Source organism: Chlorocebus sabaeus, chromosome 2 (genome assembly GCF_047675955.1).
Source record: "Chlorocebus sabaeus isolate Y175 chromosome 2, mChlSab1.0.hap1, whole genome shotgun sequence".
Lineage (NCBI taxonomy): Eukaryota > Metazoa > Chordata > Mammalia > Primates > Cercopithecidae > Chlorocebus > Chlorocebus sabaeus.
Window position 1 is genome coordinate 17,821,729 of NC_132905.1, and position 25,988 is coordinate 17,847,716.

The window sequence follows — 25,988 nt, forward strand, 5'->3', positions numbered from 1 at the left end:
TGCCATTCTCCTGCCTCAGCCTCCCGAGTAGCTGGGACTACAAGCGCCTGCCACCACGCCCAGCTAATTTTTTTGTATTTTTAGTAGAGACGGGGTTTCACAGTGTTAGCCAGGATAGTCTCGATCTCCTGACCTCGTGATCCGCCCGCCTCGGCCTCCCAAAGTGCTGGGATTACAGGCATGAGCCACCGTGCCCGGCCTATTTTTTATTTTTGAGAGAGAGTCTTGCTTTGTTGCCTAGGCTGCAGTGCAGTGGCGCAGTCCTAGCTCACTGCAACCTTGAACTCCTGGGCTCAAGCAGTCTTCCCACCTCAGCCTCCTGAGTAACTAGGACTATAGGTGTGCACCACCACACCTGGCTCATTTTTAAAAATTTTTTGTGGAGACAGGGTGTCACTCTGTTGCCCAGGTTGGTATCTAATTCCTGGCCTCAAGCAATCCTGCCTTGACCTTTCAGAGTCATGGGATTACAGACATGAGCCACTGCACCCAGCCAGACAGCTTTAATTAATAGAAAACCTTCTTCTATTAAACCAATATCTGTTTCTCTGTGATTTACCATCGTTAGTGGGCCTCCCAGATGTCTCTGGTCTTCCCTTGGTAGGAATTTTTTAAATCCACAGACCAAAGTGGTACAGAAAAGATACAGATAACTATAGATTGGTTTTGGCATACTAATAACTCCCTGATTGATCCCACAAACATTTATTTAGCAACTCCTAAGCAGTGTGAGAAAACTAGTTCTGCCTCAGGTTTGGATGTCCACAGAAGGGCCTCTGTGAGCTATCCACAGAGTAGTAACCTTCTCCAAGGAGCAGATGGCACATATGTTGTCCCTGGCCTCCTAGTCCCGGGCTGCACGCCAGCTGATGGAGAGGACCCAGTCATCCAACATGGAGACCCGGCTGGATGCCATGAAGGAGCTGGCCAAGCTCTCTGCTGACGTGACTTTCGCTACTGAGTTCATCAACATGGATGGCATCATTGTGCTGACAAGGCTCGTGGAAAGTGGAACCAAGCTCTTGTCCCAGTGAGTATGACTAAGGTTTCGTTCCAAGGACTTTGATGATTTACTACATCCCACAGGGCATCCTAGTCTCATTTCCCTTGAGTCAAATAAGGAGTTTATTGAATATCACCTGCGTACAGAGCAGTGTGCCAAGCACTAGAGTCCATACCGAGAGACAGAATTCCATATTGTGGTTCTAAATCGTGTAGTCTGTTTGGGCTCTCACAAATAATAGTACAAAACAGTACTGTGCCAAGTGAGCAGTAAAAATAGGGGCTAGAGAAGTCAGGAGGAGAGCGGTCAGGTCGTGACAGACCTGTTAATTGCCGGAAATGATTGGTCCAATGAGGGTTAGCGAGCAGATGCTCCAGTATCTCCCAGGTATCTGTTTGTAATCATCCCCTGCTCCTCCCTCTCCAGTCACTTCCCATCCCATACACACACACACACACACACACACACACACACACACACACACACAGAGGCCTTCCTTTGTGTTTACCACAGGTTTCAACCTACCCATTCACCATCACCCTGCCACACTTTTGCACAGGGAGGAAGAGACCAGAACTTTGTGATACCCACAAGCATCTTCATCATACCCCAGAGTTGACATGCATGTGGTGGGCAGCTGTGCCTTATGAGCAGCAGTCAGTAAACTGGTGCTTGGAGCCTAACCTGCCGAAGAGGGAATCAGAAATCTTCTCAGCCCATATATCAACTACTGAAATTTTCAGCCAAATCAAGTAACTAATCAGAGATATTTGTCTTACATATTGGATCTTCCAGGTGTACTGAAGTCCTGAAGCCTTCAGCTGCCATCAGCACTGACATAGTTCTACAGTCTCCCAAGAGTGCAGGGTTAGAGTGGCCTTAGTTTCCCTCTCTTTAGCCTGAGGATAATACCTTGCAGTATTATTGTGAGAAGTATTGTTAATGAGAATGTGTCTGAACATGCTTTGTAAATAGGAATATCATCTGTTAATTCTAGAGCACTGTACAGATATATAAAGGATTAAATGTATAAGGAGAAGAGAAAACATTTTAATCCTTATTCTCTACCAGCACTAGAATAAGAGCTTTGCATACATCATCATCTTGCCCTCTCTACAACCCTGCGAGGTTAACGCTGTGAGACTAATTTCATTTTACAGAGGAAGAAATTGAATTTTGAAAAGATAAAATTTGCTTGGTTAGTAAGGTGGATAGGAACTGAACCCATCTCTTGCACTCTACTGCCTCTTGGCCCAAAGGTTAACATGGCATGTACGCTTCCTTAGGTTCCCCCGGCAGGTGTTGGAGTTTGACAAAGGTTCAGTGTCTTCTTTGGTCTTGGGAAATAGATAAGGGATTCTGTGTCTCTGGGGTGAAGCATATGGAGATAGAAGATCTAATTACCCAGCAGCACTTTTTTTCTTTTCTTTTTTTTTTTTTTGCAGCGATAGATACCTGGGCTGAATCTGCTCTACATCTGGCTAGGTGTGCACACAGGCACTTACAGTTACAGTTGCATCGACTGACTTCCCATGGGGTGTTCACATTAAAATTCATCTTTTTTGTGGCTGCCCTCACACCTGTGTTTCCCAATCTGAATCCTTGTCTATTTTGTGTGTGTGTTGCACGTGTCTCAGCTACAGTGAAATGCTGGCATTCACCCTGACTGCCTTCCTAGAGCTCATGGACCATGGCATTGTCTCCTGGGACATGGTTTCAATCACCTTTATTAAGCAGGTGAGGCCTCCAACATTCTTTCTTTCCTCCCTCAGCTGCCAGTTCACAGGGCTTAAGGGGAGATACAGGCAATATCGCCATTCTGGTGAGACCAGCTTTATATCCCCTGGGGCCAGATTTTTCATCCTCAAGCTCTGGTCTTCTGTGGCTTCTGAAAGATTTGCATTTTGTTATACTCTCAGGGCCTGCACTGAGATGGAACTGAACTGTCAGAACTAAATATGATCAGAGTAGAATTAGATCGTCAGTGAGACTGGGGATAAAGCCAGCCAGTCAACCAGTACTAGCCCTGAGTCTTTTGACTGACTTCCTGGCTCTCTCGTCTCTTTGTATTAAAAAAAAAAAAAAAAAAAAAGTACATTTCATTTGTAATTCTGCCTTCTATTTACAAATCTGCAAAGTAGCCTGTTTGGATTGTCAGACTAAGCTCAGTGGGTAAGAGGGGTGACTTCTGGTTTTACCCTCCTTTCTTTTACACAAAGGAGCAGTGTCAATTCAGAAAACTGAACTAAAACCAATGAATAATACTCTATCTGCTGCCCTAGAGCTTCCCCTATCATTGGCTTAGGACATTGGGACTCCCCGACACTGGACACAAGTGAAATGACCACGTGTCAAGGATATTATAATGAGGACTGAGAAGAAGGATTAGAGGAAAAGGCTTCAAGGTCCTTTCTACCTCTCAGAAGTCTAAGTGTGTTTAGGGAGAATGTGTGTCAGTGGAGGTATATGGAGATAAAATGAGATCCCAGTATCAGTAAAATTCTCTGCTTTTGTATACCACTTTCTCAAGCTGGAACCCTTATTTTGATAAAAAGAATTAAGCTTTTAGATTCTGAAGAATCATGATTAAGTGGATACTATAATCTGAGATTAAGGTATCCATGCCAAGGGAATCCCTGGCACATTGGCCAGGGTAGCTATAAACCAGATACCACTATCCACCTAGCAACAGCTGCCCAAATGTGAAGCAGAGAGAGCTTCAAGGGCTAGTATCAGATGCTTATCTTCTATCTTTCTTGGGCCCTGAGCTTCTCAATTGATGTACCATCTCTGGGTCTAGATTGCAGGGTATGTGAGCCAGCCCATGGTGGATGTGTCAATCCTTCAGAGGTCCCTGGCCATTCTGGAGAGCATGGTCTTGAACAGCCAGAGTCTGTATCAGAAGATAGCTGAGGAAATCACCGTGGGACAGCTCATCTCACACCTCCAGGTGTGAGTAAAAGACCCTACACCTCCCTCCCTTCACTTGTATGTCTTCTTCTCTCCTCTTATTTTAAGTCTTCCAATCCTACTCTGCTTTGCTTATATTCCAAGCTGCTGATTGGCTTCTACATTCATTCATCACCTCTTCCACACTCCTGCCAGAATTTCTCCCATCATTCAGACCTGATCATGTCATGCTCCTGCCTAACATCCTCTGTAACTCTCTCTGCCCCTTAGGTTAAAATGAAGATTTTCCCAGTCTTCCCATATTACCCTGGTACCAGGCAAAATTAGATGCTTTCTCCCACATGGGCCCAATAGTCTCTGTTTGTACCTATGATAATTGGATAAAATACTGGATTTTTATTATCTGTTGCCCATTTTGAACATAGAGGCCCCTGGAAACAGACCAATTGTTGTATCCCCTGTTTTGATTTAAGTAGAGGCTCAATTAGTACTTGTTGAATGAATGCTCACTGAACTGATGATGCGCTGTGGGTGATTTGTAAGAAGTATCACACAGGGCGTGAGTTTGGAATATCAGTTCAAATCCAGGCTCTTGTGCATACTAGGTCACTGCTATCAGCAAGTAACCTAGTCTCTTCTGGCCTCAGTTTCTTCATCTCTAGAATAGGTTAATCATCTTCACCTCTCACCCTGTGAAGATCAAAGGAGATTTTTAAAAGGTCCAGCTTAGTGGCCAGTATGGGTTAGGTATTCAGTAAATTCAGGGACTTTTTTCCTTTGTTTGTTAAGACTCTTATCACATCCTAAAACATTTTACCAGATAATGAGACCATATGACAAATGAACCCATTGGAGTAATGTTTCTCCCATCTCCGTTGTTTTTACTTCACTTCCAGCCAACCTACACCATGTAAGGAAGCTGGACTTTGCAAAACAGCGGTGGCACTCCTGTTGATTCTCTTCTGACTGTTGCTCACTTCTCTCTTTTTGGACATTGTCAGAATGTTGCCAGAATCCCCCACCAGTTCAAGGGGAAGTCATAGCTCCCAGATTTGGGAGTTTATAGTGGCCCTGTCTTCGCTCAGCTATGCTCCCAACTTGCTTCTCCCCACTAATCCAAGTAAACAGAAAGCACAATTATGTCTTTGCAACTCTGATTTCTCCTTGTCACTTTTTTTTTTTTTGAGACGGAGTCTCGCTCTGTCACCCAGGCTGGAGTGCAGTGGTCGGATCTCAGCTCGCTGCAAGCTCTGCCTCCCGGGTTCACGCCATTCTCCTGCCTCAGCCTCCTGAGTAGCTGGGATTACAGGCGCCCGCCACCTCGCCCGGCTAATTTTTTTTTGTATTTTTAGTAGAGACGGGATTTCACTGTGTTAGCCAGGGTGGTCTCAATCGCCTGACCTCGTGATCTGCCCGTCTCGGCCTCCCAAAGTGCTGGGATTACAGGCTTGAGCCACCGCGCCCGGCCTCTCTTTGTCACTTTTAAGGAATTTTCAGCCTCAGCTTTCTTTGCTTTTCTTTTTTGAGACAGGCTCTCACTCTGTCGCCCAGGCTGGAGCACAGTGGCATGATCATAACTCACTGCAGGCTCAGGCGATCCTCCCCATCTCAGCCTCCCGAGTAGCTGGAATCACAGGCACACTCCACCACACCTGGCTAGTTTTTTTTTTTCATTTTTGTAGAGACAAGGTCTTGCCATGTTGTCCAGACTGGTCTCAAACTGTTGGGCTCAAGCAGTCCTCCCATCCCAGCCTCCTGAGTAGCTGGGACTACAGGTGTGAGCCACCATGCCTGGTCTAGCCTCAGCTTTCATACCCAGTGAGCCACCAAGGTTGATTAAGGTGAGAGGGACATTATAAACTCCAGATAGAGAATTCTGATCTTCCTGTAACCTCACATCTACCTCGCTGTTTTTTTTTGTCTCTGAATTCAAGTGGCCCCAGTTGCCTCCCGAGGGATGATAGGGGAACATGGCGTTTCATAGGGGCCAATCATGAATACTTTCAGCCCACAGCTGTCACCAGAACTTATATTTGGGCTGAGGAACACGTAGTGCCCTCTGTTAGACTCCCTGGGTACCATGTGACTAACCAGGAAGCCTGTCAGACCCTCTGGAAAGACAGCCACAGAATGCACCCAAGACATGGCAGGTGGAGGTGTCAAGTACCAGGATTGTAAGATTCCAGAGAATGATTGTAGTTATTTTGTTTGTTCATAATAAAAGAAGTTTATAGTCAAAGACTTTAAAAATACAGAAAAACCCAAAAAGTAAATTATTTGCCCATTATTTCACCTCCAGACATACCCACTGTTAAACATTAAATTGAATGTCCCTTCAGTATTTTTATGCATATTTTTAACAAAATCGGGATCTCATTATATATACTATGTGGACCTTGATTTTTTTTAGCTGAATAATATATCTTGAACATTTCTCCATGTCAAAGATTTTTCTAAAAGGGTAGTTCTAAGTCTTTTTTGAAACCTAGACACCTTTGAAAATCTGGTAACAAGTATGTACTGTCACCAGTTTGGAGAAAATACCACTTAGTTAGCAAACTACATAGAACAATTTCTGTATCATTCCTGGGGGTTCACAAACACTCTAAGCCCATCCCTGAATCCCAGGTTGAGAATCTTGACCCTAAAACATGACTTTTAATAACTACTTAAGATTCTCATATGTATAAACAGTTAGCTAATGTGATCATTTGGATTACTTCCCATTGTTTTTTAAGTAGTACTTTAATGAAACGCCTTATCAGTAAATCTTGCACAGCTCTCTGATTACTGTCTTAGGATAAATTCCTATTAGTGAAATTGCTGGGTCAAGAGCATGATCACTTTGCTTATAATCTGTGAGTGATTGTTTTAAACCATCTCTAAGCATCATCTTGCTGTTCAGTCTTCTAATCTCCCTCTGCCTTCTTTCTCCATTGACACAGCTCCAACCAGGAGATTCAGACCTACGCCATTGCACTGATTAATGCACTCTTTCTGAAGGCTCCTGAGGACAAGAGACAGGTCTGTGGCTGCCTTTTCATATTTTTCATCTGGGCTTTTCTGAGAGAATTCTCACCCCATGTACTCTTTGCTGTGCAGAAAGCACAAATCCAGCCATTTTCCCAAGAGTCCTTCTTCCTAGCCATCTGGTCTGGAGCCCAGCAGGGTGGCTTTGCTAAGGAAGACCCAGGGAAGAACTATGAGGGGAAACCAGCTGGGTCTTAGATGAGAGCAGGGCCCTTCAAACTTTTTCCTCTAAAGGGCCAGAGAATAAATATGTTTGACTTTATGGGCCATACTCAACCTTGCCATTGTAGCCAAAAGCAGCCTCAGTCAGTAGGTAAATGAATGGGTATGGCTGTCTTCCAATAAAATCTTATTTACAAAAACAGGCAACAAGCCTAATATGGCCATAGTTTGCCAAGTCTTGGGTTACAGGATCAAGAATAAGGAAGAGGAGACCCTGTGGGTAAAGGGGTCCAATATGAATGGGACTTTGCACTAAGTTTTATGTTTAAAGGTTCTCTGGATGCAGATTCTGAACATCTTCCTTCCCCTGTTCATTGACTGTGACATTATGTAGATAGCTCTGCCTCTGTGAACCTTAGTTTCCTCACCTGTCACATGGGAGCAACAACGTCTGCCTTGTTTACCTCACAAGGATGTCTGAGGAAAAACAAGATCCCTGTTTCACAAATGAGGAAACTAAGAATCAGCTGGGTGGTGGAACAAGCACTGACCTAAGAGTCGAGGGGCCTGGGACCAAGTATTCTCCCTGCTGCTGGCTGGGCAAGTGTTTGTAACCTCTTTGGGTCTTGGTTTCTCTTTCCGTAAAATGAAAGGGCCAGTTTAAATGATCTCTGACAGCCCTGCCAACACTAATATTAAAGATTTCGCTGAGAAAAGCCTAAGTGGTGTTAAAAGTAAGACATTTTCGTTTTCTGACAATCTCATGGGCTCAGTAAGATGAAATCCAAGTGGGATCATGTATGTACCCAGCTCTTGGTAGATTCTAAAGGGAAGACCAGAAGCATCTGTGGTTCTGTCTGTCCTTGTCTTTCTTGGATGGCTTGGCTTTGTTAATCTGCCTTCCCGGTCCTTGTTTGAATGTAAGCTGAAAGCTCATTCTGTCTGCTTCTCTCTGTGCTTTTGCTTTCTGCCGGCAGGACAAGCACCTTAATCCTCTAGACCTGCCTGTCACTGTAAGTAGCACTGCCATGTGGAAAGGGCCCCCGCTCTTCCAGGTGGGGAAGTCAAAGCTGGGCAAGAAGCTCATAGTCTGATCTAGATGTTCAGGGCATGCCAAGACCCAGGGAAAGGTTGTGTGCCATGAATCTCTTTTGTCAGGACACTTAGGGAAGTACTGCAGATTAGAGTCACAGAAAGTATTAAGGGGGTACCTGCCCCAGGGAGTGTGGCCCCAGCCTTCCTTTATAACTTGCCTTTGCATGGGTCTGTGGTTCAACTAGGGAAGACCAGACTCAGAAACAGCTTGTGACTTTGATCTAGACAATACCATGGATGCGTCACCTTCTTACTTGCTTTAGTGGAAGAGAAAAGATATCCATGCCCTTTTTGGACTCTTACTAGACCGTAGGAATCTGAAAAGGTTTAGACAATCGACAAAAGGGAATTTGGATGCTCATTTCTTCGTTATAGGGAGCTTTAGAGAGGTCAGCTTTGCGAGGAGATGAAAGGGGATAAATGCCTCCCCCTGACACCACAGAGAAGCTTTTGGTCTAAGACCTTTATATTCTAGCTGCAGACCACTGTCAATTACCCACTTTGTGAGTTGTCCACAGCAAGATTTAATCTCAGTCGACTTCCTATAGTTACCAAAGAAGTTTCTAGGCCACTGACCTCCTCTGCTAGCCAGTATGTATTCAGTGAATGCAAGGTAAAATTTAATGTTCCTGGAAGCATCAGCCATTTGGAATATGGCTAGAAATCCAGAAGTGTGAGAGAGGGGCCTTTAAGCTCTGAGAAAAATGACACAGAGCTCACAGATACTACTCCATAGGAGAGGTGTGACAGCTCCCTCAGGCCCACTGATTTAGGATTCTCTATAAAATTAAATGAAAGCAGCAGTTTAGAAAATGAAGTCATAGTAATTAACATTAGTAAGAAGTGATGGTAGACACTGGAAGGAGGAGACAAGAATTATGAAAAGCTGCCAGAAAAATTAAAGGCATGTAATCTGGGACCATTTTGTTTATGGGAAAATAGCTTCACATCTCAATAGCTCCTCAGGGTATCACAGTGTCACAAACACAATACAGAATAATCACTGATGTTCTTTTTGATGAAGCTGACTCCTTAGCAGTGATTAAATTATCACTGTAGTCACTTCAGAAGTAAAGATATATATATATATATATCTCTCTTTAAAAGATTTGCATAAGAATGGTTAAAATAATGGTTCTGAGAGAACCCTTAAAGCTTTGCTCCCTGGAAGATTCATTTATGTGGGATACTTGATTTCCGGGGCGGGGGGGTTGCTAAATAAATAAATAAAGCATAACTATCAAAATCTGGATCAAATATTATAAAAAAGGTGAGCCTGTTATAAAAAATTACCTAAAACACTGGACCTATTGTTCTCTAAGCCAGTTAGAACTGAATCCTAGACTACTTACTGTTGTAGAGTGTCCAGGCCCCAGCCGTCTGCTGTAGGGTGGGAGGGGGTTGCTGGACCAAAGCTCTTCCAAAGTTTGGAGCCAGTGCTTCACTAGAGTTCCTTCTAGCCTTAGCGGTGGAGTCTGCCTGGCACGATGCATGTGGCTTGGAAGCCATCACGCTGCTGTGTGTCCACGTGCAATGTCCTTGTGACACAAGTGTCTCATCTTCAAGCAGTCCACATCTCTCTTTGAAGACAGTGCAGTTGATTATGCCATTAGGAAGGGAAATCCTATTTGAATGAATTTGCACTCACAGAAATAGGGAATGTTTCAGAGTGTGAAATACATTTGATGGTCAGTGGATTGTCGTTCATTCACCCACTTTTCATTTGGGGGGAAAAAAATTTAAGAAAGCCAAAAAGGCTCAGAATTACAACATCACCTTCCTCTCGAAGTAGTCACAGGTGTGTGCCTGCCACCCTGCCTTATATTTGCTTATTTTCCTCCATAGGATATGGCCAATGCATTTGCACAGAAGCATCTCCGGTCTATAATCCTGAATGTGAGTTCCCGGAACACGGTGTATTTTGCTACTATTTTGTTACTATTAATCGCAATTATTACTGTTATTGTTATTATATTATTATTGAAATTATTAATGAGTGAGGAGGACACACAGAGGAACCTTATCAATAAGTAAATACCTCTCGAACCGAAGAGCTTTTTCCTGTGATCCTCTGTGAGCAGAGTTGCCTCTAGGCGGCCATCTCACCAGCAATTGCAGTGACTCCAGAGAGGGACCAAGGCCAGCTCTACTGTTTGTTGCCCTGCAACTCCAGAATTTTTATCCAGAGGGAATATGTTAAAAAAGGCACAAACAGGGAAAATAACTCATCCAGCTGACACTGATTAAAAACCTGAATTGTGTATGGCACTGACAGGACTAAGTAAGCAAGTGTATTTGCTCTCAAAGACCTTCTGGCCCGGTAGGAAAGACTAGTGATCATAGTGCGGTGTGATCCCGGTTTGTGGTCTAGGAAAGGATGAAGGAGGAGCAGTGAGTTCTGCCTTGAAGAAGAGTGTTTCCGGAAACTTTTAGAGGAATGTCTTCAGGTGAGCCTTGGAGGATGAGTAGGCAGACCGAGAATAACAGGAATTTCAGCCAGAGGGTAGCCAGAACCCAGAAGGAGTGTGTGATTAGGCACAGAGCAAGGAGCAAGTGGGTGAGGAGGCTAGAGAGGTAGCGAGGACCAGATCAGGAAAGGTTAGTCTCATTCCTAAGGACAGCTGAGGGCATTTAATTAAGCTGGTGAAATAACCAGACCAGATTTGCATTTTAGAAAGAGCACATGAAAGACATGTATTTGCTAAGGGGTGCCTGAGGGAGGAGAGCAGAGCAGGAGTTGGCAGGGGGATCTGGAAAGAAGTGTAAATCCCTGTTACCACCTGTAGGGTGGAGTAGGGCGGATGTTGGGAGTTAAGGCCGGTGGGAGTGGAGGAGGAGAGCCAAGGATCTGAATTAAAAGGAGGCAACTTTGGTCAGGTGCTGTGGTTCACACCTGTAATCCCAGCACTTTGGGAGGCCGAGGCGGGTGGATTGCCTGAGGTCAGGAGTTCAAGACCAGCATGACCAACATGGTGAAACCTTGTCTCTACTAAAAATACAAAAATTAGCTGGGCGTGGTGGCAAGTGCCTGTAATCCCAGCTACTCAGGAGGCTAAGGCAGGAGAATCGCTTGAACCCGGGAGGTGGAGGTTGCAGTGAGCCGAGACGGGGCCGTTACACTTTAGCCTGGGCAACAAGAGTGAAACTCCGTCTCAAAAAACAAGTAGGCAACTTTATCAATTGTCAGAAACAAGGAAAACCTGGGAGACCACAGTGAAGGGAATAAAATGAAAAATTAGAAGTCAAGTGTAAGACTTAAGCTAAACATGGACTTTGGAGTCTGCCATTTTTCAATCTTTGATCTTGAGCATTTCACATAACTTCTCTGGACTTCAGTTTGCTCATCTGGATATGAGGACTAAGTGAGGTAATGTACATACCACGCCTAGCAGGGTGTCTGGCACTCAGTAAGCACTCTGCTCATATTGGCAGAACAGGATGCAGAGGTGACAGGATTGAAGAAGTAAGCTCTGAGCACTTGTGAAGCTGAGCAGTCAGCTGCTCTAAACAGGCAGAGTCTGCCAGACTTCACCTTGCAGAACCAGCTTCTCCCTTCTGGCTGCTTCCCTGGTCACACCCAGCTACCAACCTGGCAGGAGGGGCCCCAAGCCCACAAGAGTACACAGGTTCCCACACATTCCTGTCTACACTCCTCAGCAGCTGTCCTGGTCACCCTCTTCTGCATGTGTGGGGATGAGAGTGCCCTTCTGAGGGAAATTTAATTATATTTGAGACTTAAAATGTAATCGTGTTAGAAGTTCAACTCATTTCTGGACAAACCTTGTGAACAAGTAAAGATTTCACTATAGAAGGCAGTTCAGCTTCAGGACTCAGGACTTAAGTGGCCTGGCAGGAAATGGCTAATGCATGGTCTAATGCATGGTCACTGCAGTCCAGAGACTTCACTGAGTCAAGCCAGAGAACTAAGACACTGAGATACTTGACAGTCAAGTGAGACTTCAGGTAAAACTTCAAACTGTCACTCATCAAACTGGAGCTGTACTTCTTTAAGCCATTGATGCTAGGATAATTAATTACCTTCCTGCCCTGATGTTTCTTAAGTTTGAGAAAGAGGATTAAAGAGAATGATTTCCACCTCTATTCAAAGCTGTTTTATAAATTAGGGAGAAAAGTGAAGAGAGAGGAATAGGATAGACAGGGAGATAGAGGGAACAGTAGAGAAGAAAAGCCTCAGAGTGAGGCAAAGGAAGAGGTATGGAGGGGAAAAGAAGTGGCGATGGCAGTGAAGAACCCCTGGCCATAAGAGAAATGGGGGAGTGGGAAGGAAGGGAAGTTACAGGGCAGGGGGCACAGAGCAGAGAACAAGAGAGTAAGGCTGGGGAGATGAAAGAAACAGTGAGACTTAGCTAAGAAGAGCGATCTCGCGCTTAAGAGACAGAGGGCGTGCCTGTGACAGGGCAGGAGCTAGAGGACTGGACATGGTCACCGATTCAGAGGGAGGGAGGCAGAGGCCTAACTCCAGCATGTTAGCACATGCTATGGAAGTGCTGTCCACAATGGTGGCCACTAGTCATGTGTGGTACTTTAAATAAGTCTGTTGTGACTGAGGACCTAATTTGTAATTTTAATTTCATTTTAATTTAAATATCCATATGTGGCTCATGGCTGCTGTATTAGGAACTGTAGATCTAGAGAAACAGCTAGAAAAAGGAGAGACCACTGGAGTCACAGTAGGGGAAGAGGTCTAGAGCAGGACCATCCAGTGGACACAGAACCCAAACCATTCACATGATTTTAAACGTTTTAGTAGCAGCATGAAAAAGGAATAGGGAAATTCAGTTCAATAATATATTTTATTGAACCCATGATATCCAAAACGTTACCATTTCAACAAGTAATAAATGTGAAATATTACTAATAAGACATTTTACATTTTCTTTTTTCCTACTAAGGCTTCAAGATCTGGTATGCATTTACACTCACAGCACCTCTCAGTTTGGCCTAACCACATTTCATGGGCCTGGTGGCTACCAAACTGGACCTCACAGGTCTAAAGAGATTGATCTAGAGTCAGAGCAAACTCTAGGGAGAGCTGATCCAAAGTTAGAGGGAGCTTTAAAAAGATACTGAGTCAGATACCTGCCTAAAGTCAGAGTGCTCCAGAGCATTGCTATTCAGTAGAACTCTGTTAATGGAAGTGTTCCATATCTGCATCGCTGTAGCCGCAGCCATGGTGACTACTGAGCACTTAAAATGTGGCTGGTGCAACTAAGGAACCAAATTTTCAACTTAAATTTGTTTTAACTGATTTAAATGCAAATAGCCGCATATGGCTAGTGGCTGCTATACTGGACAGCACAGCCCTAAAGACAGGGCTACTGAGTAGGGAAATTGAAGGACATAGTGGTGGTACATGTGGGAAATGGGGGAGAGTCTCATTTGGGCAAGAAAGAACCAAGAGGGACAGGATTCATGATGGTGGGTGAGACAAGGGAAGTGAGAAATACAAGGGAGCAAGAAGGGAAGCACAATATTGTGGGAGTGAGAACAGGATAGTGAGAGACAGGAACATGATCAAGGGTTGATCAGCTAGGACAGACGGAGACACAGCATGCGAAAGAAAGACAGAGACAGAACATGAGATAGGACCAGGGGACCTAAAGTTGGGGGTGGGCATCAGAGGGACAAAGGAGGAGGTGATGGACCCTTAGGGGAACGTGGGGGCACAGAGATAGTGGGGAGGGAGAGTCAGGAGGGAGAGGGACATGGTGTGGGCGGCACAGGGAGCAGGGACAGAGTGATAGGAGAGCGGAGAGGACAAGGAAAAGGAAGGAAGGAAGGAAGGAGAGAGGGCCGTGGGAGGGAGCTGGTGGGAGAATGAACTGTTCCTCCTTTGTGTAGCTATCTCAGTATCACTGAAAGAAAATGGCCTTTCCCAAAGCCTCTCTGCTTAGTGAAGCCATCCAAAACATTTTATTTTTCTAAGGGAAAAACAACTCTGCCTCCATGCACACCATCTACTGTTTTGCATTTAGTAGGCCTGTGAAGTGCCTGATTGGAGGAAGGTCCAGCCGCCAATGTTCTGTATCATAGCCTCCCCCATTTCTGGTGTGGTTGGGTATAGCCCCTGCCTTCACTCTACTTCCCCTGCCCAGGGGAATGCAGAGGAAGGGATGGTGCCTTTCAGGCCTGCAGTGAGTCATCTCTGCCTGAACCAAGCCCATTCATGCTCCCATCGCCTTCTAGAATATGAAGTCCTCGTGTGTCGGAGGAAAGTTCTGTTCCCTTCCCAGCATTCATTCCTTTTCCTTAGCATGGATGTGACCCTTCATTAAGAGATCGGTTCAGTCCCCTGCTCCCTGCCTGTGCTTTTTCTAGCATGTGATCCGAGGGAACCGCCCCATCAAAACTGAGATGGCCCATCAGCTGTATGTCCTTCAAGTCCTAACCTTTAACCTTCTGGAAGAAAGGATGATGACCAAGATGGACCCCAATGACCAGGTAGGTGCTAAGTGGGGCAGCTGTTTTCTCATGGCTGTGGTGCAGTCCAGCCTTAGTCTGTGTGCCAGGCACTGTGCTTGGTCTTTGTCTGCAGAAGTAGTTTGCATCTGCCCTAGAAAATCTAGCATGATCTGTACCATGAGCCAAGCCCATTTCTGTCCTGCTGTGGTAGAGGTGATGCCTCCTAAGGGACTGATTGGGGCCAGAGTTTGGCCTGGAAAAGCCTGACCCACTGTTTCTTTTCCTTGCTCCCTTGGTTAGCTGATTTACCTGCTGACTGTCTGTTTCACCTCACAGGCTCAAAGAGACATCATATTTGAACTGAGGAGGATTGCATTTGACGCAGAGTCTGATCCTAGCAATGTCCCTGGGAGTGGGACGGAAAAACGCAAAGCCATGTACACCAAGGACTACAAAATGCTGGGATTTACTGTAAGTACCTCAGAGCATAGACGGTTGTAGGCCCTCCCCCTTGATGGGAAGTCAATGGTGCCACCCAGCCAGAGCCCTGACAAGCAACCCCATGGTGACCCTGGAATAGATGACAGTTAGGAAGCTGGTGGGACTTTAATGTTTGCTTTGCTTTGTTGATGGTGAGTCTGTGAGTTTATGTGCAAAGTTTGGCCCTGTGAAATGAATCCATCTGTAGGGAGGTTGGGGTCAGCTAGAGTGGGTAGAGAGGGGACCTGTCCTCCTACCCAAACTGCTAGGTTCTTTGCAAAGCTAGTGTGAATATTTTGTGATAGAGTAAGGGCTTGAGAATAGAGTTAACTGGAAGAAGTGTTTCTTGCATACCTACTTGGTGTGCAGCATCATGCGAAGTAGGTTCTGGGATGCATGGTGAGGCGGCTACCATCCAGCACTCAAGAGCTCACAGTTCAGTGGTGGTGATGGCTGTGAAAAGAGCTAGGACAGAGGTGGGTGCTGAATGGTAGCAGCATCAAGAGGAGAGGCAAGAGGGCATCCCCTCAGGTCCCTGCACACAGGGAGACTACTACATCTCAAATTGTGTGTCTTTATTTCTCTAGAACCACATCAATCCAGCCATGGACTTTACCCAGACTCCTCCTGGAATGCTGGCCTTGGACAACATGCTGTACTTGGCTAAAGTCCACCAGGACACCTACATCCGGGTAAAGGCAGGGGAGCTGGCCTCAGTCCTGGTGCCACATCTCCTGCCTTCCTCCCTCATCTCCCTAATCCTCCCTTTCTCTTCTCCTGACAGATTGTCTTGGAGAACAGCAGCCGGGAAGACAAACATGAATGCCCCTTTGGCCGCAGTGCCATTGAGCTCACCAAAATGCTCTGTGAAATCCTACAGGTTGGGGAACTACGTAAGTCTCTGCAGCTTCCTCTTCTTCAGCCATTCCTTGTCATCAAGAGCTCAGTGAGACTGGAAATTATTATAAACAGTTAAATGTCAGTAGGGCTGGGCGTGGTGGTTCACACCTATAATCTCAGCACTCTGGGAGGCTGAGGCAGGAGGATCACTTGAGCCCAGGAGTCCAAAACCAGCCTGGGCAACATAGTGAGACCCCTGTCTCTAAAAAAAAAAATCAAAAAATCAAAAAATTAGCCAGCTGGTAGTGCATGCCTCTAGTCCCAACTACTCGGGAAACTGAGGCAGGAGGATCGCTTGTGTCAGGAGGTCAAGGCTATAGTGAGCATAGTCGTGCTACTGCATTCCAGCCTGGGTGACAGAGTGAGACTCTATCTAAAAAAAAAAAAAAAAAAAAAAAAAATTGTCAGTGGGACTAGACAACCTTAGGTGGGTTTTTAATTTTGTTTTTTTTTGTTTTAAATCACTGCATCAGCTGATAATTCCATCTTATCCTTGTTTATGGGAATCATGGTTGTTGCTCTGTTTGAGCTGGCAATTTGAATCATATTCCAAAGCTACCCCAAGCCTGTAGGTAAGGGCTGGCTGAGTCTGTAACAGGGTAGAGGGAGGGCAAGAAAATGCACCCTGGAGAAGAAAGCTAAGGAAGTGAGAAACGCCCATCCCACACTCCCCATTAGCTGCGCTCCTTGGTCTGCTGTTGTTCCTCGGGACTTTGCTGCAAAGTGTCCGGACATGAGCTCCCAGGCCCTTGTGGACAGAGGCTTCATCTTCTCCCTGTTTTTTCACTTTCACAGCAAATGAAGGACGCAACGACTACCACCCGATGTTCTTTACCCATGACCGAGCCTTTGAAGAGCTCTTTGGAATCTGCATCCAGCTGTTGAACAAGACCTGGAAGGAGATGAGGGCAACAGCAGAGGACTTCAACAAGGTCAGTGTCTCCAGGCTGCTCTGAGGCCCACGGGAGGAGACCATCACACGACAGCCTCTGACAGCTGGCTGGCACCTGGAGAATCCCTGAGCTGGAAAAGCAGCTTGGTCTGCAGAGCTGAGTCACAAGACTGAGGCATTGGAGAGCTCAGCCCCATCTGGTTGTTGCTCCCTCTGTGATCTTGAGCTTGTCTTCCACTTGGTGCCTTAGGCCCTCATTTGTCCATTGAAGTTAGCACCTGTCCCTCCGGTCCTCCATAGAGGTCAGGAGGATAAGCACAGAAGACTCACTGTGGTTTATTGAGTGCTTACTCTGCAGGCACTGCTGTAGTTTTGTGAACTGGGAATGTTAGCAGACAGAAGAGTGGACACCCTGGGTACTTAATCAATTGTTATCCCTCGGTGCTTTCAGTTCCCACTCTATGCAGAGCACTGTTGTGCCAGGCCCTCAAAAGCTGATCATTTAGGGGTTGAGTGTTTTGAAGTTGATCATCTCATTATAAAAAATGTGGAAAGTATAAAGAATAAAAAATTACCTGTATTTACACCATCCAGTGACAAACATTTTTGTTTTCCTCTAGTCTTTTTTTTGCCTACAGGTTTTTCCTTCATTACCGAGATCATACGGCACATGCAGTGTGGTATCCTGTTGTTTTCTTTAACAGTTGTTTTGAGGGGACCAGTGCATTTTTTAAAATCACCACAGCGTGCCAGGCACTGTGTCTGCCTTTCATGTGGTGTTTCATATTCTTTTTTTTTTTTTTCCCAAGACCTAGTTTCACTCTTGTCACCCAGGCTGGAGTGCAGTGGCACTATCTCGGCTCACTGCAATCTCCACCTCCAAGGTTCAAGTGATCCTCCTACCTCAGCCTCCTGAGTAGCTGGGACTACAGGCATGAGCCACCACACTTGGCTAATTTTTGTATTTTTAGTAGAGACAGGGTTTCAACGTGTTGGCCAGGCTGGTCTCAAACTCCTGACCTCAGGTGATCTGCCTGCCTCTGCCTCCCAAAGTGCTGGGACTACAGGCATGAGCTACTGCAACCAGCTGGTATCTCATATTCTTTATGACAACACCTATCAGGAGATGTGTCTTCCTTTCTCTTGGTTTAGAGATGAGTAGATCACACCTATGGATGTTAAGTAACTTGCTGAAGGGACAGTCAAGATGCGAACCAATTTCTTTCTGACTACAAAAATCCATGCTCATTTCCCCACACCATTGACCAATTGAAATATATGGGAAATAAAGTATCTATTGGTGTCAGTCATGTGACCTGAATAACCTTAGATGGTTATTCATTCTTAGATGAAGGTATACCTATTTCACCCAGCAGATGTCTGTAGTGCCTGCCCTGCTCAAGACCCTGGGGTAGGAAAGAGCCTTGGTGCTCCATAATAGGCCTGTCCATTTCTCAAGAATAATGGTGTAAGTTGGCTGGGTTCTTCTCCTCTTAGGTTATGCAAGTCGTCCGAGAGCAAATCACTCGAGCTTTGCCCTCCAAACCCAACTCTTTGGATCAGTTCAAGAGCAAACTGCGTAGTCTGAGTTACTCTGAGATTCTACGACTGCGCCAGTCTGAGAGGATGAGTCAGGATGACTTCCAGTCCCCACCAATTGTGTAAGCTCCATCTCAGGGGAGGCTGGCGGGGGAGGTGGCTGCCAGCTCTGCTTTCCTTCCAGAGCTCCACTGTCCCCATGACCTTCCGCTCACTCCAGTGTGTGTCTGCCCCAGGGAGCTGAGAGAGAAGATCCAGCCCGAGATCCTTGAGCTGATCAAGCAACAGCGCCTGAACCGGCTCTGTGAGGGCAGCAGCTTCCGAAAGATTGGGAACCGCCGAAGGCAAGGTGAGAGGAGACGGGGCAATCCTTGCTGCCAGAAAGAGCCTGCCTGGATGGCCCCTTTTGTGCCCAGGCCTTTCCCAGTACTGTTGTTGCTCACCTGTTTGGTTTCCCTTGTGTTCCAGAACGGTTCTGGTACTGCCGGTTGGCACTGAACCACAAGGTCCTTCACTATGGTGACTTGGATGACAACCCACAAGGGGAGGTGACATTCGAATCCCTGCAAGAGAAAAGTAGGTTCACTTCTCTGTTGATGTGTCATGGTCACTGGACTTGTCAGGAGACAGGAGTTCTAGTCCGGGCTGTTTCTAGCTGATCATCTGGGCTTGTACCTGTCACCTTTCTGGACCTGTTTCCTTATCTGTCAGTGATCGCCTCTACCTGGCCTACTCAGTGGGGTGGTTTGGAGAAATAATGAGTTCACAGGTGTGAATGTGTTGTGTAAAGGGTGGTACATGACTAAGTAGAAAGGCAGCAGTTAAGAGGAGAAGCTGTGAAGCCAGACTGCCCACATTCAAATCCTGGCTTTGCTCCTAATTAACTTGAATCATAATTAATTGCAAGTTAGTTCTCCCCTGTGCCTTGGTTTCTTCTCCTGTAAAGTGGGAATAATAGCCACACTTTCCTCCTAAGAAGACTGCATGAGTAATGTATGCAAAGCACTTAGAAGAGTGGTTGGCCGGTAGTCAGCATAACTGTTAGCAGCTGCCACTGCTGTTGGCGATGATAGCATCATCACTGCCATTATTGTGAAGGGGAGGAGAGGGGAGTCACCAAGGTCCCATTCCTTGGGGATATAAATCTAAGAGCCCTGAAGTGAACCTCAGTTAGCTTTGACACAGCCTCACCAGGCCATGGTCTACAAGAAGGAGGGAACGGTACAAGGCCACCCTCCCCACCACCCTCACTGAGCTCATACAGCAGCCCTTGGAGTTTGGGGCTGAGGCTTCCTGTGCATCTGCCCCAGTACCTCCGTTCCAGCACTGATGCAGGCACTGACCAGCTTGCAGCATGAACTTCCAGAGACTAATTCCCATCATTTATCAGTTCCTGTTGCAGACATTAAGGCCATTGTCACTGGGAAAGATTGTCCCCACATGAAAGAGAAAAGTGCTCTGAAACAGAACAAGGTGAGTGGAGAGGCCAGTTTGAGTAGCTAGCCCATTGATACTTGGAGAGTGCCATTGGTGGTGTTTTTTTCCAGGTGCATTCTTACCGTCTTCCCCTCTCTATTCCTGAATGTTTTATTAAGAATTTTGAACATACACAAAAATAGATGGAACCTCTGTATATGCATCACCCAGACTCAGCAACCATGGCCAATTCTGCCCATCCACTTGCTTCTCTCCTTTATCACTTTGAAGACAGTCCCAAGTATCACACTGTTTCATCTGTAAATATTTAGTGTACATCATATAGTATATAACATTACCACCAGTCCATAGCACACATAACAGGAAATGAAAGTAGTTATTTCAGATCAAATATTCCACTGATGTTGACTTTCTACCAATTGTCTTATAAATGTCGTAATTTCTCTACAGATATATAAATGTTTATATGCATACACACACACACACACCCCCATCTTGTTTAAACCAGAATCTAAGACTGGTCTTTTAAGTTTCTTAATTCCTAAGTTCCCCCCGCCCCCGACCATCTTTTCCTTTGCAGTTTATTAGTTGAAGAACCAGATTGCTTGTTTGGTAGTTTCCTAGCATCTGAATTTTGCTGATTGTTTCCCCATGGTACAGTTTAACTTGTTCCTCTGTCCCAGATCTGTAAATCGGCAGAGGGATCTAGAGGTTTGATCCAGTTTAGGTTTAACTTTTTTTCTGGCCAATGTCATCAGTGGTATTATGTTCTATCAAGAGGCACATAATGTCTGGTGGTCTCTCCTTTTGTGATATTAGCAGACTGTTGAAGCTCAGTGCCTCATTCCATTAGTCACCTAAGGTTTGCAAACTCATGATATTTTGATGCAGTCATTGCTTTTCATTTATGAGCTGAACCACAAAACTTGCCCTTATCTACTATTGGTTTCCCAGTGGTACAGTTTATATAGGAAACGAGAATAAATGCTGATTCTTCTTTTATGTACTTACTTTCAAAATAATGAGTTAGTTCCCTGGTATCATGCAACAGTGACCAATTTTGTGTGTGTATGTTTTGTTTTGTTTTGTTTCGGTTTTTTGAGGCAGAGTCTGGCTCTCTTGCCCAGGCTGCAGTGCAGTGGCCGGATCTCAGCTCACTGCAAGCTCCGCCTCCCGGGTTTACGCCATTCTCCTGCCCAGCCTCCCGAGTAGCTGGGACTACAGGCGCCTGCCACCTCACCCGGCTAGTTTTTTGTATTTTTTAGTAGAGACAGGGTTTCACTGTGTTAGCCAGGATGGTCTCGATCTCCTGACCTCGTGATCCGCCCGTCTCAGCCTCCCAAAGTGCTGGGATTGTTTTGTTTTTTAATTGTTAAGATATTCCTATGCCAAATACATCATGATAGAAGTTGTTAGTCATCTTGGTAATTAAAAACTTTTAGGATAACTTACAGTCATGGATTGTGACTTTCCAGGGTTCTGAGTGTTAAAAATGACTTTTTTCCAATCATAAAAATATCACAACATCTTTGATGTGACTTGGGCAGGGAGTGGGTAAGTTAAGGTTGATTTATGCTGGGCCTAATCTCCAGCCACACTTGTGGCTGCCTAGGAGCATTGATGACATTCATTTGAATCAGCATGTTTGGTGATGATGCCGAGTCACTAGGACTTTGGCCAAGATTTTGATGTGCAGACCCCAGGCTGTTCCATTGCTCTAATTTAAACCGTTTCTCCTTCAGGAGGTGTTGGAATTGGCCTTCTCCATCCTGTATGACCCTGATGAGACCTTAAACTTCATTGCACCTAATAAATATGAGGTGAGCAGTGTGGTGCTGCCTTGGACAACAGAGCCATTTCTGTAACTCTTTTGTTGGTGCCAGGAATGAACAGATCAGGAACGTCCCCTGCGGTGGGTGGCTGCAGTGTATCATGAAGGCTGTAGAATGCCAAGGATCTGTCACACTCTGGATTGTTTATCCGTGAGCTGGACTCTCCACATTACTCTTCAGCAGCAGTCGTAGGTTGTCATTACACAGACAAGGTCAACTAGGAATGACTCATTTACTTGGGACTAGGAAAATTCTCCCCTTTTCAGTTTCTCTGTGGTCAACTACCCAAGAGAACTTGACAGATCTTTCCTCCTAGGGGCTCCTGGTCACATGTTGTAGTGGATCCAGTGTGGACTTTGAAGCCAGATGGAACTGGTCCTTCTGACAAGGGCCCTGTAGTTCCATCTGCAGCACTGGAAGATACTAGATATTAAATGAGTGATTGCATTTGAGACCCTAGTGCCTGGTGAGCTCTGAGAGCCATCACTGGGAACTAGAAGTAGGGCTTCTGAAAGAGGAGACACTTGGGCAGGGCCTGAGCTGCTGCTAGTGGAATTTTATTGGGAGGAAATGAAGAACAAGCAAGTGGGGAACCAGGCAAGCAACGGTGTGGAAAAAGGAAAATGGCAGCAGAGGAAGCAGAAAGAGTTAGGGAGCAGTGGCATCAGAAGGCTTCCTGGTTACCCGCTCTTAGCATGAGACCCACCAGTTCCATTTCTTTAGTATTTACTCTTTAATATGTATTGATTTGATTGATTTTAATTTACTTTTTTTTTGGTGGCAGGGGAAACAAAATTGAGATCCTGCAATGACTCCTGTTTGTGTCTTGCTTCTTTTCACCTAATACATATTTCTCTTCTCTCGCTTCTGATTTTGGGGTAACTTCAGGTAGATGATGCCCCAGTACTCAGATCTCATTTTGCTATATTCATTCATTGCATTTTTAGGTTCTATTTCATATTATTGTAAGGAGTTGTAATATAAAACCCCTTATAAAAACCAGATATCTTGAGAAAGTGAAGGATCACCTCCCAATTTATCTTTGCTATCATTCCAAATCAGTTTTGCCTATACTGATTAGTTCCAAAAGGAACTGTTGTGAGCCCCATCAGAATAGAGACCTTGGCAGGATCTCCTGCTGACCGGGGGTCACGACGTGACATTTTGCAACTTGCTCCCCACAGTACTGCATCTGGATTGATGGCCTCAGTGCCCTTCTGGGGAAGGACATGTCCAGCGAGCTGACCAAGAGTGACCTGGACACCCTGCTGAGTATGGAGATGAAGCTGCGGCTCCTGGACCTGGAGAACATCCAGATTCCTGAAGCCCCACCCCCCATCCCCAAGGAGCCCAGCAGCTATGACTTTGTTTATCACTATGGCTGAACCTGGAGCCAGAAACGACGGTACCCAGGAGAAGGGATTTTGGGCCCAGGAGAAACGCTTAAAGTCTGGTGCCTTGTCTTTTGCTTGTACAGAATCTGTAGTGATTTTGGTGGCCAGTAAATGCCAGCCATTTCTCAAACCCACCTCGGACCACCCAGAGTTTCCTCTTGGTCCCTGTCTACTAAGAGTCATCAAGGCAGGGTGCTCTGCCCACTCCATCACCATGAAGCCTGGGATTGGGCCACGAGGAACAAACAGCAGATGCCCTTGCCTTCCAGTCCAAGAAATTGCTTCTTGAAATGGATTTAACAACAGCCACTCACCTTTTCCTCCTGAACCTGCTCTCTGATCAGCTGGATCCCCACGTAAGCAAGAGCTGGCCCAAGAAAGGCTGCCTGCAGAGGACAGGTATGCTGGGCGTGTTGAGAGCCTTGGAGTGACTGCCTGTATCTCAGATCTGAGTACAGGCCTGGGGCCTTTGCTTTTGTCTTTTTTGATGAGGGCTCACTCCAGCTTCATATGGTGCCAAGATGTTGCTGCTTCTGAGGTTGGCTCTAACATCTCTGGTCTTTAGAGTCACCAGATCTCTCTGGCCCATACAGATATCAGAGCAGACGGAAATTTCTCCCTACAAGCGCTTAGTCTCATCCTGGCAAGTCAAAGACCTCCAGGCCAAGTCCTGCCCTCTTAAGTCTCCAGGAACACTGCAGGGAAAACCCAGCTGAGGCCTGGGCCTAGACTGTGGTTAGGTCACTGGATTCTACCCCTCTCCCCCCACATTAATACCTTTTCCTTCCTCAGAGAGAAATCTCCCACCTAACCTGAATTGTAGCCCCCTCCAGTTTGCTTTCCTTTGGCCTTCCAGACCCCAGGAAGTTTGCCTTTCCTTCTTAGCGCTATGGTTTCTGCCATTGGCCATGATTTCAGGGAGCTGGCTGAGGCCAGCTGAGGCCACACCTGTGCCAATGGGGCTTCCCTGGTGCTGAAGCACTTGTAAACCACACACACAGCCTCTCTCCCTGGACATATGTTAGCACATTGGCATTCAGTATTGGTGGCCTGGCATGGTAGGTACTACCCAATGAAGAGTGTACTATATATTTTCATTACTGTAGGCCATACTTATACAGACATGTATATATATTTATATAAGATCTGCCTATCTTAGGATGGAACCTTGGGGAAAAATAAAATTGAGGGGAAGTAAAAAGTATGTAACGCTTCCAGTTGTGAGCCAAGATTGTAACCAGAGAGCAGCCAGGAGCTTCCTGTCAGTAACCATGTTTTCAATAAATACTCTTTCATGTACAAACTGTGGTTCCTGTTAACAGCTGTTTGTCTGTACTTGCCCCCTGCCCAATGGTGAAGATTTCACCTTGACAAGACTTGATCTCAGTGTGTCTGGGAGACTCTGGAGAGCTCCAGCTGGAGCCCTTAGTCACCTTCCAAGAGTCCCTTCCTTCTTATCATTCGCTCCTCCCACACACACACACACACACACACACACTTGCTGGTTAACAGTGTTTACAGATTGCTGCACTGGGACAAAGCGTTTTCTGCTCATCCCTGCTGGGTACAGCAGGGTAAGGCATACTGTACACCCCCATGAACACATCCTCCCTCTTCTCCCTGCCAGGGACACAGCCAGGGAACAGCTCGAGTACTTGTGCCTTACAAAGAAGACATGCTCTTTACCCTGTGTGTTGCCTGTGCTTAGTGCCCAGCCTTCCAGCTGGTGTTTTAGGCTGTTGCTCCAAACCTTGGCCTTGGTAGCTGGGAGACTTGAATGAGGGTGGTGATGAAAACAGATACTTTCTCTTGCCCCTAAGAGAGAAGGGTGTGAGGACAAGCTATTTCAAAAGGCATAGAAAGTGTATGCAATACAAGCCTTGAGGACTGAATAAAGCCAAGACCTTGGGCAGTGATGGGTACCATTGTAGGTGCTTGGTGAGCACTGAATGAACTAATGCCTGCATGATGCCAGCTGGCGGCGGTGACAGCAGCAGTTTGCACAAAACACTTACACTCTGGCCTTGAGCCTTCTGTTCAGAGAGGCCAGGGATCCCAGCTGAGTCACTTGTAAGGAGCCATGTTTGCAGCTGGTCTTACTGCCGGAGAGCCCAGGAGGCGGCTAGAGGAGGGCAAAAGGCACAAAACTGGGTCTGAATGTGCAACCCTAGCTTGCCCTGGCCCAGTGTTCTCCTTGACTGCAAATGCTGCCCTTTTAATCCATCCCGCAAGATGAAGAAAATATGAACTCCCTAGGCTGGCATTTTGGGGCCACTGCAACCTGCCTCTTGACTACTTTAACCACCAAAGTTATAAACAACCTGAGCCCCAGGCACGGCTGGAGGCTTCTCACCCTCTTTTAGGATTCTGCCATTTCCTCTATCTGGGATGCTCTCCCCCTACTCAACCTATTGAAGTTGAGATAATTCTTAGAAAGTTTCATACAGAAAATATTTCACAAATGTTTCGTATTACTTCTGGATTGCCTAAGTTGTAACGGCCCCAGCCGGCCTGAACTCCCAGAGGAAAAAGCCCATGAGATACATCTTCGTGGTTCATTCCATGGTTGCCTAGCACTAGACTGGACATAAGAAAAACAATTTGTTCAGTAAAAGTAAACAAGTGACCATTTTTTGGATGCCCACTGTATGCAGAACGCTAGCAGGTACCGGGGTTCCAAAGCAAGCCCCTGATTGAGCGCAGGAGAGACGCAATCACACTGCTGTGCTCTGAGCCTGAGGGACTCCGCGGAGGACAAAACTGCGCTGTACCGCGGAAGGACCCGACCACCTCAGAACCGGACCACAGCAGACGCCCCGCCCCTGTGCTGCCCCGCCCCGCCCCCGTGCTGCCTTTTCGCCCCGGCTCCGCCCAGCCCCTGGGTAGCTTCC

The 25,988-nt window shown here is 46.1% G+C and overlaps 1 protein-coding gene across 2 annotated transcripts in view; it reads left to right on the top strand.

Annotated features, from left to right (window-relative positions):
• Window positions 1-24,400, top strand: part of ELMO2 (engulfment and cell motility 2) — a 41,206-nt gene extending 16,806 nt beyond the window's left edge. For both annotated transcript variants that reach the window (XM_008015310.3, XM_073006192.1), the window contains exons 6-21: window positions 849-1,030; window positions 2,641-2,740; window positions 3,804-3,955; window positions 6,859-6,937; window positions 10,046-10,096; window positions 14,540-14,662; window positions 14,960-15,094; window positions 15,691-15,795; window positions 15,888-15,996; window positions 16,799-16,935; window positions 18,393-18,556; window positions 18,671-18,783; window positions 18,903-19,010; window positions 19,825-19,907; window positions 21,614-21,691; window positions 22,888-24,400. In XM_008015310.3, coding sequence (XP_008013501.1) covers window positions 849-1,030; window positions 2,641-2,740; window positions 3,804-3,955; window positions 6,859-6,937; window positions 10,046-10,096; window positions 14,540-14,662; window positions 14,960-15,094; window positions 15,691-15,795; window positions 15,888-15,996; window positions 16,799-16,935; window positions 18,393-18,556; window positions 18,671-18,783; window positions 18,903-19,010; window positions 19,825-19,907; window positions 21,614-21,691; window positions 22,888-23,088 — 1,920 coding nt within the window. In that variant the 3' untranslated portion in view covers window positions 23,089-24,400. The remainder of the gene's footprint in view (window positions 1-848; window positions 1,031-2,640; window positions 2,741-3,803; window positions 3,956-6,858; window positions 6,938-10,045; window positions 10,097-14,539; window positions 14,663-14,959; window positions 15,095-15,690; window positions 15,796-15,887; window positions 15,997-16,798; window positions 16,936-18,392; window positions 18,557-18,670; window positions 18,784-18,902; window positions 19,011-19,824; window positions 19,908-21,613; window positions 21,692-22,887) is intronic.
• The last annotated feature ends 1,588 nt before the right edge of the window (window positions 24,401-25,988 follow it).